The sequence below is a fragment of the Podarcis tiliguerta genome (genome assembly GCF_965153285.1).
Source record: "Podarcis tiliguerta genome assembly, chromosome: 3".
Classification (NCBI taxonomy): Eukaryota; Metazoa; Chordata; class Lepidosauria; order Squamata; family Lacertidae; genus Podarcis; species Podarcis tiliguerta.
Window position 1 is genome coordinate 16,940,736 of NC_139536.1, and position 16,942 is coordinate 16,957,677.

The 16,942-nt window shown below is 47.1% G+C and overlaps 2 protein-coding genes across 2 annotated transcripts in view; one reads left to right on the plus strand and one right to left on the minus strand.

Moving 5' to 3' along the window:
* The window catches only part of MRPS5 (mitochondrial ribosomal protein S5), a 52,986-nt gene that overhangs the window by 16,193 nt on the left and 19,851 nt on the right, over positions 1–16,942 (plus strand). The window contains exons 3-5 of the mRNA XM_083433122.1: positions 992–1,117; positions 2,126–2,359; positions 5,721–5,755. Of these exons, the coding sequence (XP_083289248.1) occupies positions 992–1,117; positions 2,126–2,359; positions 5,721–5,755 (395 nt within the window). The remainder of the gene's footprint in view (positions 1–991; positions 1,118–2,125; positions 2,360–5,720; positions 5,756–16,942) is intronic.
* Positions 14,977–15,818, minus strand: LOC310674212 (uncharacterized protein; the record flags this gene model as incomplete). The annotated part of the gene is made up of 2 exons (XM_083433259.1): positions 15,423–15,818; positions 14,977–15,054 (listed from the first exon to the last, which is right to left on the minus strand). The coding sequence occupies exons 1-2, from the start codon at positions 15,801–15,803 to the stop codon at positions 14,977–14,979; spliced, it is 459 nt and encodes a 152-aa protein (XP_083289385.1). The 5' UTR covers positions 15,804–15,818.

Here is a 16,942-nt window from a genome sequence, read left to right on the forward strand (position 1 = left end):
CAAAGCCAGTTAGGAGGGAAATTCAGCAGAACATCTGCTCTGCATTCAGAAGCTCCTCTGCATCTCCAGGTGGGGCTGTGAATGATATCTGATATCTGGAGAGACACTTCCGGTCAGGGTAGACAGCATTGAGCTATATGGACCAATGGTCTCCGTATGAGGCAGGTTCCTATGTTCCCATGAGCGGGTATTGAAGTTGGTAGCCACTCGTCTGCTCAACTGCAGCCCATCTTCATAGCCGTGTTTCCAGACACACACTCATGATTTGGTAGGCATTCATATTCAGCAAGCCATGATGATGATGATTCAAGATGGTTATGAAGAAGATGTGAGCTTTATCCATCCAGAGCATTAATAGGTCAGGCTACAGACCCAAGATGCCCGTGACCTCGTTTTTGATCCCTGCAAACGGTCTCTCGGCGACACTTCAACACTTTCTCAAGGCACAGTCGGCTTGGCATAGGTAAAGGTAAAGGTACCCCTGCCCGTACGGGCCAGTCTTGACAGACTCTAGGGTTGTGCGCCCATCTCACTCAAGAGGCCGGGGGCCAGCGCTGTCCGGAGACACTTCCGGGTCACGTGGCCAGCGTGACGAAGCTGCTCTGGTGAGCCAGCACCAGTGCAGCACACGGAAAAGCCGTTTACCTTCCCGCTATAAAGCGGTACCTATTTATCTACTTGCACTTAGGGGTGCTTTCAAACTGCTAGGTGGGCAGGAGCTGGGACCGAAAGACGGGAGCTCACCCCGCCGCGGGGATTCGAACCGCCAACCTTTCGATCGGCAAGCCCTAGGCGCTGAGGCTTTTACCCACAGCACCACCCGGGTCCCAGGTGGCAAACGGTCTCTCGGCGACACTTCAACACTTTCTCAAGGCACAGCCGGCTTGGCATACCTTAGATTAAATGACACCTGAGCATGTTTTCCCCACCCCACCCCCTTGAATTGCTGCTGTTAAGAATTTGGATGAGTTGTGTGCAATATGTGTTTCAGTGACGGCTGATCAGCTCTGGAAAGGCGTTTTGGCAGAGAGCGGTGCCAGTGGAAGGAAAGGAAGAGGGAAGAGGACCAAGAAGAAGCTGAAGAAGGATCTCAATAGAGGCCAGATCATTGGCGAAGGTAAATCCACAACATAAGCAAGAGGCCAGAAACCTCTTCATTCATATTGGGTCCCTCTAAGAGTGAACTCTAGTTCCACTCCCATCAGCACTCAACACCAGGCTGCTTAGATGTGAAAGGGAGGTATCTTCATGCTTGGGGGGACCCCAGAGTTTGCAGAAGTAATACATATAAATAATTTGAAACCCTATTGAGGGCACACACACACAACCAACCAGCTCTGGGAGGACATAGTTAGCCACAGAATGCTAAGTCTAGGAGGTGTGTAAACAAGAAAGTAAAAAATACTCTCTGTGCAAATATCTGATTCTGCGGTGTGCACAGCGAGGTTTGGGTACTACAGTGGTACCTCGGTTTACAAACACATTGGGTTACAGACTCCACTAACCCGGAAGTAGTACCTTGGGTTAAGAACCTCAGAATGAGAACAGAAATCGCACAGCGGCGGTGGGAGGCCCCATTAGCTAACGTGGTAACTCAGGTTAAGAACGGTTTCAGGTTAAGAGCGGACCTCTGGAATGAATTAAGTTTGTAACCAGAGGTACCACTGTAATTCCGCATGTTTGTATAAGTGATTTTTTTCCACATAGCGAATGTTTGTAAAGCGAGACCTGTGCGTGCTGTATTTTTATTTGTTTTGAAATGCATCCGGTCCCCCAGTCCCAAAATGGGACACACACCCCCCCCAAGTTGGCTAAATAAATGTTGCTTATTGCTTTTGGTTTACTGAGTTCATCCGCTTCTGTGTTCTATCTCAATGCACACTGCTTTGTCAGCTGAAGCAGGTTATATATCCACAAACAGAGAAATAAAATGTATTTATTATCAATATACTTAGTGCACGCTGTTTTCCTTAATTGGAGTTTAGCTCCCCACCCCATTCATCCTAAAAAGCAGTTGAATCTCAACACCGGACGATGCTTGTTGTACAGCTTCAGCTCATTTCACGGTTACGGCTGTGATCTGGGAAGTACCCTAAGTCGTTCTTCTGCTCTCCATCTGCCTTAGGACGCTCAGGTTTCCTCTGGCCTGGCCTCAACGCTCCGGTACTGAAACAAGGAGCGGTCCAGACCATTGATCAGCGGGATAAAGAGGAGCAGGAGAAGGTGCAAGCAGAAAAGCTCCGTCTGCGGGAAGAGTTTGACAGGAAGAGAAAGATAAAGGTGAAGAGGGAGAGAGGATGGACTGGAAGATCTTGGGGAGGTATCAGCCTAGGACCCCCGGATCCAAGTCCTACTGGAGGTAAGATAACTAGGTGCATTCTAGTTGTTTTATTTGTGCATTTCATAATACGTATTCCGTGCATGTCTGTGTAGCTCAGTGGTAGAACATCTGCTTTTCTTAAGGCACTATTGGGGTTGCTAATAACTCCCTTAAGAAAAGGTTTCTATAAGCTACAGTTTGATCAGGGATGGGGAACCTCGGGTTCAGGAGGTTATGTATGGCCCTCCAGGCATCTCTGTCCAGCCCTCAAGACTCTCTTCTGTTAAATACCATATTTTTTGCTCTATAAAACTCACTTTTTCCCTCCTAAAATGTAAGGGGAAATGTTTGTGCGTCTTATGGAGCGAATGCAGGCTGCGCAGCTATCCCAGAAGCCAGAACAGCAAGAGGGATTGCTGCTTTCACTGCGCAGCGATCCCTCTTGTTGTTCTGGCTTCTGAGATTCAGAATTTTTTTTTCTTGTTTTCCTCCTCCAAAAACTAGGTGTGTCTTGTGGTCTGGTGCGTCCTATAGAGCGAAAAATACGGTAAATCACAATACAGTGTAATGTGTCATGTGTTGTTGTTCGTCCGAGGTTGCATTTACCTAATTTTAAGGCCTTCTAAGGAACAGGTGGTTGTTATTATGTCCCAATATGTAAAATCACAGAATTCAAAGAGGGGGTACTTTCTTTTTCGCATGACTATCAATTGTCATCTGAACTTATGAGTACAGTGGTACCTCGGGTTACATACGCTTCAGGTTACATACGCTTCAGGCTACAGACTCCAGAACTTTGCTTCAGGATGAGAACAGAAATCGTGCTCTGGCAGTGCGGCGGCAGCAGGAGGCTCCATTAGCTAAAGTGGTGCTTCAGGTTAAGAACAGTTTCAGGTTAAGAACGGACCTCTGGAACGAATTAAGTATTTAACCTGAGGTACCACTGTATCTTAAAAAAAATATGTGGGCAACCTGCCTGACTGCTTAACGCAGTTTGCAATGAACAATTGAGAAATATACAGATGAAACAACACCAAGAAACTATAATAACAGGAACCTAGGAAGCTGCCTTATACTTGGCCCATCTAGCTCCATACTGAATACACTAACCGGCAGCTTTCCAGGTTTTCAGGCAGGAGCTATCCCCACTCCTGCCTGGAGATGCCAAGGTTTGAACCTGAGACCTTGTGCATGCAAGCTCTTCCACAGAGCCGTGGTCCTTCCTTCGTCAGCCTAAAGAGCCATAGAAGGCTGTACAGTGACTTGGGCAGTCGATCTGTTTAACGCAGAAGTACTTCTCTGGCAAGGGGCGCGGGTGGCGCTGTGGGTTAAAGCCTCAGTGTCTAGGGCTTGCCGATCGAAAGGTCGGCAGTTCGAATCCCCGCGGCGGGGTGCGCTCCCGCTGTTTGGTCCCAGCGCCTGCCAACCTAGCAGTTCGAAAGCACCCCTGGGTGCAAGTAGATAAATAGGGACCGCTTACTAGCGGGAAGGTAAACGGCGTTTCCGTGTGCGGCTCTGGCTCGCCAGAGCAGCTTCGTCACGCTGGCCACGTGACCCGGAAGTGTCTTCGGACAGCGCTGGCCCCCGGCCTCTTGAGTGAGATGGGCACACAACCCTAGAGTCTGGCAAGACTGGCCCGTACGGGCAGGGGTACCTTTACCTTTACTTATCTGGCTGGCAGTGATTTTCTAGGGTCTCCGGCAGACAATTTATCTTCTTGAGCTGGAGGTGCTGGGGATGGAACTCAGGGGCGACTACATGCAAATCATGCGCTCTTCTGCTGAGCTATGGTGCTTTGGGTTCAGAGAGGTTTCTGGCGCTTTAGAGCGATGTGTCTGATGTGACATGCCGCTTGCCATGCTCTGCCTGCCTGCCAGTGGGAGTTGGCAGCCTTGCAGAATGCTGTCCTCATTTCCAGCACATCCACTGCAGCCCCATCACTTTCCTGGAGCAAGTCCCTAACACCTGCAGTGGGCAGAACTGGGTGGGAATGGGTGCTGTGCGGCCAGCACTTAGAAGCCTGGTCTGTGCAAAGTACTTTGGCTCGGCGCTGTTCCCTTTACTCTTCAGAGATGTTGCAGTGATTGCATCCGACTGATTACAGGCTCCCCTGGCAGCCTTTTCAATTGAAATGCAGAGCAAGATGGCTGTTAACTCTGAGACATGACTTGATTTGAAGTGCCTGGGGTGGTCGTGCATCTCCCCCCCCCCCCCAAAAAAAAACCCCACAACTTCCCTCTGTCGCTGTGCGAGCAACATGTGTTGGATAAGACCTGAGCCCGTTTATTTGTTTGATTTGAATCCTTGCAAACCGTTTCATAGTTGGTCACTCAGTGTGCTCGTTTCTAAAACAATACCCTGCTGTGGTGTCGGCACGGTACATGTGAGCCGTTTATAGCCTGGCTGCTCCTGTTAGACCTTAAAACACTCCGCGATCTACGCCTGACTGCTCAGCCAGCTTACGGTATCCCTTTGGCCGATAGCGTGTGCAAGGAGGCAGCTCTAAATTTAGCCGAAAATGTCATTGTCTGTATGCAATCTGTTCGCTTCCTAACATGGCATGCTAGTTTTAACACTTTGCAGAGCTTTTAGCAGTGGAAAATCAGCAGGAGAAGCACAGTAACATTGGGACTCGCCACGTTCATAAAACTGCCTTCCTTGTCTCTCCCGTTCTCCTTCCCTTTGCCACAAATGCAAACGCACAAGCGGAGTTGAAATTTGGGCCCCATCTGCTCTATACCTTTTTAAGCACCATTATGCCACTTCAGAGGGACACGGGTGGCGCTGTGGGTTAAACCACAGAGCCTAGGACTTACCGATCAAAATGTCGGTGTTTCGAATCACCGCAAAGGGGTGAGCTCCCGTTGCTCTGTCCCAGCTCCTGCCAACCTAGCAGTTCGAAAGCACGTCAAGTGCAAGTAGATAAATAGGTACCGCTCCGGCGGGAAGGTAAACAGCGTTTCCGTGCGCTGCTGTGGTTTCGCCAGAAGCGGTTTAGTCATGCTGGCCACATGACCCGGAAGCTGTACGCCGACTCCCTCGGCCAATAAAGTGAGATGAGCACCGCAACCCCAGAGTTGGTCACGACTGGACCTAATGGTCAGGGGTCCCTTTACCTATGCCACTTCAACAGTCATGGCTTCCCCCCAAAGATTCCTGGGAACTGTAGATTGTTATAGGTGCTGAGAGTTGATAGGAGACCCTTGGTTCCTTCACAGAGCTATACTTCCCGTAGTGGTTTAATAATCAATCCCTCTTCCCTGGGAACTCTGCATGGCCTGATCATGCTTAACTCAGACCTAGGCGAGGTAACATCTTTATACAGCTACATTATATGGAGATGATGCATTTATGTGTATGTGAGCTGTACATCTCTGACTCGCATTTTCTTTACCGACAGAAACATACGAAGATTTCGACTCCAGAGTGATTGAGGTAAGCGCTGCAAAACATCTGCAGGGATTCACACCTTAAACACAAAATGCTCCTGGTCTTACCGTCCTTTGACTATAACTCACTAATAATGGGAGCTGGGGAATTCTGAAGTAGCGTTATTACAGCTGTGGAGAAAAGTGTGCCATTCCTTTGGCACTGCCACAGCGCCCAGTTCAAAGGACTCTTGGATAGAGTTCAAAGGCTGCAAAGCTGCAAAGTCAACCATTAGGTTAGCCACTAGAATTATAGAATTGTGGGGTTGGAAGGGACCCAATAATCATCTGGTCCAAGCTTGAGGGTTTTCTGCAAATGTTTTTTCTAATTTACGTTCTTTTACCCCGGTAACGAAGCCATGAACAAAACAACTTTTGACTCTCTGCTCTTGGAAAAGCAATAAGTAGCTTGGAATCCATCCCACCTTTCCTTTCCTTTGCCTTGTTTGCATAGGTGTATTAGCTAGGGATTTCTTCTACCTGGTGCATTCATGTCATCCAGGGACGAGGAATTCAGACCCAATAACCAAATACAGCCATGCAAGCCTATTTGCCTGGCTCTGTGGACTCTCTTCAAACCACATCTCTTTGCCAGCCATGCCCCTCTCTTACGCCTTCACACCCTCCTTTGAAAAATTATGTGATTGTTTATATATATAGACTTTTTACAAACATTTTTATTTTATTTTCATTTCCCATGCCTGGTATGTCATATGTCCCTGACGGACCCTCCTTTCACTTTCAGAAATGCTTTTTTAAAACTTTCAGTGAGTGACCACTTGCCCCTGTTCGAATGCCGAAACATTGCTTTTAGTGTGGCATCTAATGCTCCTATATGATGTAAGGGTAAAGGGACCCCTGACCATTAGGTCCAGTCGCAGACGACTCTGGGGTTGCGGCGCTCATCTCGCTGTATTGGCCGAGGGAGCCGGCGTACAGCTTCCGGGTCATGTGGCCAGCATGACTAAGCCGCTTCTGGCAAACCAGAGCAGTGCACGGAAACGTCGTTTACCTTCCCGCCGGAGCGGTACCTATTTATCTACTTGCACTTTGACGTGCTTTCGAACTGCTAGGTTGGCAGGAGCAGGGACTGAGCAACGGGAGCTCACCCCGTCGCGGGGATTTGAACCGCGGACCTTCGGATTGGGAAGTCCTAGGTTCTGTGGTTTAACCCACAGCGCCACCTGTGTCCCCCTGTATGAGGTACTTGTTAGCAAACGTGTACATCATAGGTGTACTCCTGAAAAAGTACACTGTGTGAGGGTGTTCCTATTGCCACTAGCTCATAGCTTAGTATTAGTGAAGATACTCATAGGCTGCATTTCAGATTTCGTAAAACATTTTGCAGCCTTTCTGAACCTGCTTTCTTTTCTGTCGCCTCTTCAGAATGTGTGTTGCGATTTCTCTTTCGAGAGCAGCTCGAAATTGCATCCCATACGCAATTAACTTTTGTATTGAGGTCAGCAGATTGTTGAACCCAGGGTTAGAGCGTTTTCAATAGCGTGCCAGTTTTCGCTTATCGTTACTGGGAGGAAAGCCGAGGTGCTCGCCGAAGGCACCTAGCAACAACTCAGATCACAATTCCACGTGGGCTGAAATTTGAATTTCAAAGCAGTATGAGTATCCTCCGGCAGCGTTTCAATTATTTCTGGGGTGGGCAGATGGAGGAATTGCAATAAGTGAAATGCAGGGTGCTAAAGGAGGCCTGGCACCTTAATTGCACTTTCAGTTCTGTAACTACAGCGTAATGTGCTGCACTTGCTTCCTGTTAGAGCTGGTGGAGTGAGTAGAACTGATTGCCACCAGTAGGCTGGCATGGGGTGGAGACTCACATAAGACGAGCTTACTGGATCAGGCCAGGGGCCTGTCTAGCTCAGCATCCTGTTCTCTTAGTGGCCAACCTGTAGGAAGCATGAAGGCAGGACCAGAGTGCAACAGAACTTACCCCTCCTGCAGTTTTCAGCAGCTGGTAAAGGTAAAGGGACCTCTGACCATTAGGTCCAGTTGTGGCCAACTCTGGGGTTGCAGCGCTCATCTCACTTTATGGGCCGAGGGAGCCGGCGTACAGCTTCCAGGTCATGTGGCCAGCATGACTAAGCCGCTTCTGGAGAACCAGAACGGCGCACGGAAATGCCGTTTACCTTCCCGCCAGAGCGGTACCTATTTATCTACTTAACTAAATGAAACTTAACTAAAGAAACATTGCCACATAAAAATCAGCTACTAAAAAATACAAGGAAAATCCATAGTAAAGGACTAAATCCAAGCATCCATGAAAGATCAGGAAGCAAAATAATTAAAAATGAAAATGAGATAAAAAGTATAAATTTCACCCTTTTTTTAAAAAAAAAAAAAAACCTGATTCACAATGAAGCAAAAGAAAATCAACTCATTCTTCCCCACCACCATCAATCAATCAATCATCCCATTATCATGTGGCTATCAGGAATGTATAAAGAGACAACAGTTAATGTTGCCTTGCCCTGTGTGTGAACTTCCTGTCCGGGGTACAATTCAACACATCCTTAACCTTCTTTCTTGCAATGCGTTGACTTTAATGTTACGCAGGTGTAACATTACTGAGGCCCAATTTGTGGGGTGGTATTGCAACTAAGTTTTACTCAGCGTAGACCTGTTGGCAAGTACAGTCTCAAAAAGTAACATTTCTAAAACCCTCAGTACTGTCTTTCTCACAAAAGTGTTTTGTCAGTCACACTAAGCAATTGTCCTTTCTTTTTTTCTGTGTAAAAACATTTTAACTTGCATGTTTCCTTAGGGACAACTCAAAACATCAGTTCTGAAAAGACTGTGGGTGAAACGACCCACAGAAAAATGCAGGGATATATATATACAGTATCGCAAACAACGAATTCAGGCGTCAATCAAAAAGGAATTGAGGAATAATCATTAAATTCCCATCTTTGGGGGGTTAGTTGAGGGTGTATCTCAGAAGAACAAATCCATTCACAAAAATTAATCCTGTTATTAATTTCTGGTGAAATCTGAATTCATTTATCTGCCCACTTATCCCTTCCTGACCAGGCAAATAGGTGAAACAGACTGGAAGTTGTGGACTCCCCTTCCTCACAGGTTTTTTAAGCAGAGGTTGGATGGGCATCTCTCATGGATGCTTTAACTGAGATTCCTGCATTGCAGGGGGTTGAGCTGGATGACCTGGGGGGGCCCTTCCAACTCTGCAATTCTATGAAACCGCTGTGACGTTAACATGTGAGAGTGCTGGAGGTGAAATAGTTAAACAGGTTACCCAATCAGAACCCAGGGGGGTGGAGTCAGAGGGACTATAAAACCATCTCTGGGAGGGGTGAAGGGGGGAGTTCGTTGGGAGGTTGGTTGGAGTGGGAGTGAATTGGGATAGAGTCTGTGGGTAGGTTGAGTTAGTGTAGCGAAATAAGCTGAGTCAGGAACAGTTAGGGGCTAGGAAGACAAGTAAATATCTGAGAGGTGGTTTAGTGAGTGAGAGCAGGTAGCGGAAGTTATAGGTCTGGATAGGCACTCCATGATTGTAATTGTCTGATACTGTTTATGAAACCACACGCTTGTTAAACTGCAATAAATAAACAGAAGTTTATGTTCCAATTTAACCCTGACTGGACTCAGTATTGTACCAGGTAGGGCCTGGGTGGTGGCAGCGAGAAATAAAGTGGTGGCACAGGGATCAATAGACGGCGAGATGTCCGGGGACCCTGTGTGATCGCCACAACCGCTGAAATTGTCATGCCTCCTTCAGCCTAAGGGTGGGAGCAGCTTATAAAGAAACTTATTTTGACGTGGAGGGAGCTTTAGCGGAAAGATGAGAGGAAGCCGGGGGGGGGGGGGAGAGTTCATGTTCAGTCCTTAATCCCTCAGGCAACTAAGCAAGCTGCTACATTTTCCTCCCCAGAGGTTTTAGAATAGCAAGTCGCTTCCAAAAGAGAGGGGCTGTGTTGTGCAAGATGCTCAGGGCCACAGATCTTTTATTGCAGATCTGCTCTAACTTAGTCGTTATGAGAGCTTAGTCGTTTGAGACCTAATTGCCTCTGATGGGCAGTGAAACCTCCCCCTCCCTTTTTTTGTTTTATATACCTGTAGAGAATCATATTTTTACTGCAACTGTAAAGCTGGATTTTATTTTCCACCCTAAAAAAAATAATACAAGACATCTCGGGCTGAGATACTTCGGTTTTAAGATTACTGCGTGCTTCTCTCCAAGTAATAAAGAAGGGTGAGTAATGGAAAGTGACAGGTTCCCAAATACAAAGGGAGTGAGCAGCAGGCGTACGGTAATACAGGGATCTAGTCAACTGTATGTGCCATTCTTTTTATGTTTTAATCGCACAAAGAAATCCAGTGCTGTATCTAGAGAGGTGTCAGATCTATTGCTGCCAGCAGATGATAAATAAGTATCTGAGCATCCATTTCTGATTAGAGAGGAGCAGCACAGGAAGCGAGTTTAGGCAATCGGTCCATCTAAATCAGTATTGTCTACACTGCCTGGCAGGGATAGAGCATCTGCTTTGCATGCAGAAGATCCCAGGAATGTCCAGGGTGAGGAATTAACTCTTTATTGTCAAAAGCCAGGTCCCATCACCTCCTGGCAAATAGAAGGGGAAGAAATGGAGGCAGTGAGAGATTTTACTTTCTTGGGCTCCATGATCACTGCAGATGGTGACAGCAGCCACAAAATTAAAAGATGCCTGCTTCTTGGGAGAAAAGCAATGACAAACCTAGACAGCATCTTAAAAAGTAGAGACATCACCTTGCCAACAAAGGTCCGTATAGTTAAAGCTATGGTTTTCCCAGGAGTGATGTATGGAAGTGAGAGCTGGACCATAAAGAAGGCTGATCGCCAAAGAATTGATGCTTTTGAATTATGGTGCTGGAGGAGACTCTTGAGAGTCCCATGGACTGCAAGAAGAACAAACCTATCCATTCTGAAGGAATTCAGCCCTGAGTGCTCACTAGAAGGACAGATCCTGAAGCTAAGGCTCCAATACTTTGGCCACCTCATGAGAAGAGAAGACTCTCTGGAAAAGACCCTGATGTTGGGAAAGATGGAGGGCACAAGGAGAAGGAGCCGACAGAGGACGAGATGGTTGGATAGTGTTCTCGAAGCTACCACCTTGAGTTTGACCAAACTGCGGGAGGCAGTGCTCTGGTCCATGGGGTCACGAAGAGTCGGACACGACTAAACGACTAAACATTGTCAAAAGCGCACTTACATGTTAGGAAACGGCATGTCCATCAGTCCTATGACATCTCTCAGCTACTCCTAGGTGTGTACCTGATGAGGCAGTTGCAGCAACAGAGAGGTTCGGTCACTGAACTCGTCATTGTCAAAGCAAAGTTCAAAAGTGTCAAAGCAATGATTCTTCAACATCAACTTCGTTGAACGGGTCACATTGTGCAGGTGCCGATTATCGTCTTCTAAAGCAACTACAATGGTACCTCAGGTTACATATGCTTCAGGTTACAGACTCCGCTAACCCAGAAATAATACCTCGGGTTAAGAACTTTGCTTCAGGATGAGAACAGAAATCGCACGGCAGCAGCACAGCAGCAGCGGGAGGCCCCATTAGCTAAAGTGGTGCTTCAGGTTAAGAACAGTTTCAGGTTAAGAACGGACCTCCAGAACAAATTAAGTACGTAAGCAGAGGTATTCCGAACTTAAAAATGGAAAGCAAAATACTGGTGGTCAACAGAAGACATTTAAATACTAATCTAATTTTTAAAAAATGTCGTATCAACACAGACAACTGGGAAACACTGGCCTGCGAGCGTTCCAATTGGAGAACAGCCTTTACCAAAGGTGTCATGGACTTTGAAGAAGAGGCAGGAACTTGGGGCGAAAAGGAGAAACGAGCTAAGAGAAAGACACGTTTGGCAAACTCTCACCGTGATCTACTTCTTCCTGAAAACCTATGTCCCCACTGTGGAAGGACATGTGGATCCAGAATTTGCCTCCATAGTCGCTTACGGACTCGCTGTTAAAACCGTGTTTATGAAAGACAATCTTACTCGGCTACGAGTGATCGCCAAAGGAGAAGAAGAAGAAGGTCCTGTGGGGCAGTGGAACAGGAGGGGTGGCAGCAGCAGGAGGAGGAGGAGGCGTGGAAGCCCTTGATTCCACACCAGCCCAACCTCCCCCTCCCCCTGCACCTGCTCTCCAGGCCTGCAGCTTCTCCTGCCTCTGACTTCTCCCATGTCAGTCTCATACCCTGTTTCTCCCAGTGCCCACTCCTTCCCAGGCACCACTCCTCAGCGTCCAGCCATTCCCTGGCAGCAGGGATAGGAGAGACCCTGGTCTGAAATTCTGCAGAGTTGCTGCCAATCAGTTTAGGCACTACTGACCTAGGTTGACCACTGTATAAGGCAGTTTCCTATGAATCGTAGGATGAAGAGGAGGACGGCCCCTTTGTGGAGCTACAGGGCCCATTGGTGAGGAGCCATGGCAGTTAAACAGCTCTGAAACTAGTCGGCGCATATATTATGTTCATCATGATTGTTTATTTCGTTTATGAATTGCTTCCCGTGAAGCACCTCAAAACGATTTCACGGTGCAATAAAATCCGATAGAAAGCCATTTCTTATATAAAAAAAACATTGCCACAGTTAAAGCCATTGCATATATGAAAACAGTTTCAAATCCAATGCAGGTAGAGAGTGAGATTTTTAAAATCTCCACTTAAGAGGCTTGTTGGAAAAAGAAGGACTTCAGGGGGCCTCTCTGATGTGTAAACGGGAAGGAGGGCTTAAGAATAGGTGCTGTCACGCTACAGACCCAATTCCTACATCATAAAGGAAGGATGAGGCGGTATCTGCAGGAGGTCCTCTCCTGCAGAGCACAGCTGTTGGTTGGGAATATAATAAATGAGACATTTCTTTCAGTATTTTTGTCCGAAGCTGTAGCAGCGCCATTAGCCTAGCTTGGTATCTAAATGACACATGTGGACATGTTCTCAGCAGAAGTTTGGAGGATGATATGGAGCAACATGCACACATTTCTTTCCAGCAAGCACCCTGTCCTTGGAAGATGGATGTGACCAGGAAACCTTGTGGCAAATTATGCAAGCCTCTTGTTCTGTTTAGACTCCTTCCCAGTCGTGAAGTGGCAGTTCCAGTGCACCTACGAGACCCCTTCCTCCACCCTCACGGGCAGCTCGGCTTCGAGATTTAAGTTCAAAATTTCACACCAAGCAGACGACTGTTAGATTATATTAAGTTAATAAAGAGCTGTAATGCACTGCACTTTCTTGCCACCCTGCCCCAGTGGCAATTTCATTAGATTTAAATAGGTGCGGCAGGGCTTTTAAGAACGGCAGGGGGCATGTGATTTTCCTCGGGTTCCTACACTATTGGCAGGCAAAGCATTATGTTTAAAATGCCTTGGGAACGAGACATTCGCCATAGGCTGCAGCGGGTAATTAAGAATCCTCTACAGTAACCCAAACTTCTGCAGTAAATGTGTGCTCTGTGCTCTAGGTTTTGGATAATGCATATGATAAGGTGGTAGGAGTTTGCACACAATTATCTGGGGTAGGGAGGAGGTTTCCCTCTCAACTTGCTTGCCTCCATTTCTGTTAGCAAGGGAAGGGGAGCGCACCAGAGTGCTTGAATTTTGGCCTACGCTAATCAGTGTTTCCCTGAAAATTAATTATACCGTAGAAGAAACCCCTTTGTGAACAAAGATGCCAAAGCAGCATTACTAGTGCTTTATGAACAAAGAATCCTAATGCTATCCTTCTGTAAACACTGATTAGCACGTCTAGCTCGTGCAAGAAGATATTAATATTTGCATGCAGGGTTGGTTGTCGTCGCTGGCGTCTTGTTACGTTTTAAACAGCGGCACGAACTCTTCTCTAATTCGTACCGTCAGGCTTTTCTCATTTGCGGCCCAGTGCGTGTGGCTTCGCCCTTGAGCCCCTAAAATACGACTCGGCCAGAAACGTCCTCGCCCACCCTTGTGCCCGTGACATAAAAGTAGCGTTTGATGGTGGCTTGCAAAATTGCAGAGCTAGCGATTTTAAACAGCAGCTGAGTGAGAGTAGCAAACTTTAATGAATAGTAAGTGAGCCAGTGTGTGGAAGGAAAGCACAAAGAAGTCCCTTGGGATTTTGCTCAAAGGCAAATGAAAGGAGAGTATCCTAAGGATCCAGAGGTGTGTTGAGCAATTAAGCAACTGTCCTCTTAGCAATGGCAAATTTTGAAGCTGGCATTTCCTTGGCAGCTGGGCTTATCTGCTGTTCTGCAACAGCATTTGGTGACCGCTAGCCATGATGGTTATGTTTTACCTCCCCTGTTGAAGGCAGTACAGGTGGCTCCCCATTTGGGCTCTGGGGAGGGTCTCCTCACCCGCCAGAGGTGCCACAGAGCTTTGTTGAGACTCTTTAGGTCTCTCCCCCCACTGCCAATTTCCTACGCATATGCACAATTTTGTTCGTTTTTTACTTTTTTCATTGTATAGCATTTATTTGTATAGTCAACCACTTCTTCTTCTTCTTCTTCTTCTTTGGCGATCACTTGTAGCTGAGTAAGATTGTCTTCCATAAACACGGTTTTAACAATGAGTCCGTAAGTGACTGTGGAGGCCAATTCTGGACCCACACATCCTTCCACAGTGGGGACATCGGTTTCCTGGCGGGAGTTGATCACGGTGTGGATTTGCCAAGCGTGCCTTCCTCTTAGCACATTTCTCCCTTTCATCCTGAGTTCGAGCGTCTTCAAAGCCCATGACACCTTTGGTAAAGGCTGTTCTCCAAATGGAGTGCTCAGAAGCCAGTGTTTCCCAGTTGTCAGTGTTTATACTACATTTTTTTAGATTTGCCTTGAGACAGTCTTTAAACCTCTTTTGATGACCACCAGCATTACGCTTTCCATTTTTAGGTTCGGAATAGAGTAGTTGCTCTGGAAGACGATCATCAGGCATCCGCACAACATGACCAGTCCAACAAAGTTGATGTTGAAGAATCATTGCTTCAACACTGGTGATCTTTGCTTCTTCCAGTACACTGGCATTAGTTTGCCTGTCTTCCCAAGTGATGTATAGTGCCTGTCCTACTCCCCAACAGGAGGAGGAAGAGAAGAAGTATTTTAGGGATCCTTGTCAGCATTCACATCACCATCATCTGATTCTGCCCCAATCAGAATGATATTTGTAGATACCACCACAATTTCATCTCAGTGCTGTAATTTAATACTAAGACACTGTTAGGACTAAAAAAACAAAAACTTTCAAACATCATAGTCAACCAGGCCACATTTGCCTATGATTTCACCAATGTAAAACCACATTAGCACTTCAGTAGCCACCAAGGGATGCGGGTGGTGCTGTGGGTTAAACCACAGAGCCTAGGACTTGCCGATCAGAAGGTTGGTGGTTCAAATCCCCGCGACGGGTGAGCTCCCGTTGCTTGATCCCTGCTCCTGCTAAACTAGCAGTTCAAAAGCACGTCAAAGTGCAAGTAGATAAATAGGAACCGTTCCGGCGGGAAGGTAAATGGTGTTTCCATGCAATGCTCTGGTTCGCCAGAAGCGGCTTAGTCATGCTGGCCACATGACCTGGAAGCTGTACGCCGGCTCCCTTGGCCTTGGCCAATAAAGCAAGATAAGCGACGCAACCCCAGAGTCGGTCACGATGGACCTAATGGTCAGGGGTCCCTTAACCTTTACCTAGCCACCAAGCCGTTCCTTAGAGCTTCCTTGACAGCGAGCTGTTTGATGCGGCCAGACTGCATGCTCTTCAGCAATCCTTTGATGCCATCAGTAGCCTTGGGAGTTTCAGCAGGAGTTGAGGGAGCCAGTACCAAAAAGTGGCCAGGCCAGGCTTTGAATAAGTGATAGCAGCAGAGACAAGCTTGGGCCCTTGGGTGATGATGGCCGTCACCAGCTTCTGCGCGGCCTGCACCATCCCGAGAGCAAGTCCTGCGCATGTGCGCAGTTGCGGGTGAATTGAAGACATGTAATTGGGTGGATGCCTGTATGTCCCTGAACACCACTCGCTCGGAATCAGAAATGGAGAGAATGCTGTTGCACTCAGGTCTTGTTTTAGGGCTTTGCATAGGTCACTGTGAGAACAGGATACTGGACTAGATAGGGCTTTGGCCTAATCCAGCAGGGCTCTTTTTATATTCGTATGCTGTAGTTGCTGCTACTATTACGTTTATAGCCCACTTTCGCCTCCAGGTCCCAGGGCAGGTCACAACACTTCAAACGAATTACAGTCATGGGAATAGGATGGGTCCGGAAAACCCCTATCTGAGGAGCTAAGCGTTCACTCCCTTGGCCATATTTTGAGATTTTGGGTCTTCTCTCTAACGAAACTTGTGCTGAGGGTCTGGTGTGTGTCTGTGTGTTCGTGTTCTTTGATTTTGCCAAATCTTGAAGGCTTACTGCTGGTGGGAACATCTGAAGGGCAGAACAGCATGTTACGGGAGAAATGGGAATAATGCTAAAAATGAATCCAAGCTGAACCCGCAAATGGAGGTTTTTCCTCTGCAGGCTGTCTGCATGGGGGTGGGAGGTGGGAATCAATTTTGGGGTATGCTTTGATTCCAAACTGTGCCTGCAGATGGACAACTTCAAAGGGGTGCACTGTCAGCTCCAAACAGCTCTCTCTCTCTCTCTCTCTCTCTCTCTCTCTCTCTCTGTGTGTGTGTGAGAGAGAGAGAGAGGGGGGGAGTCTGGTACTTTTGCTAGAGCTACATACGTGAGCCACAGCTAAATCAAGAATTTGGGCTGAGCCTCAAGTGCAGAAGGTGCTGATTTGTCGGCTGAATGCTCAGTAGTTGTACCAGACATGCCCAATCCAAAGAAAGCATTCTGCCGACCAGTCACAGGTGCTGACCAATCACAGGTGCTGATGTTGCTACCCTGTTTGGTTCCTCTGTGGCTCCTAAAAGACCTAAACATTCCTGGCTTAAACTCCAGAGACTCTGATTAGATGATAATAAAACCTTCTGTTCAGATCCCTCCATTTCTCTTTTCCATTGTTTGAAATGGGAGACTGAACATGCCAAAGTTTATTGAAGGTGATAACACGAAGCGGCACTTAACCTGCTTATTAGTGTCAGCGAAAGCTATAACCTGCATTTTCATAATCATTCCTGCCTGCTTCCCCTAATTAAATATAGATTTCTCCCCATGTTCTCCAGAAGGTGGAATAAAATAGTTTGAGCAGTAACCTTAAAGTAACCTTTTG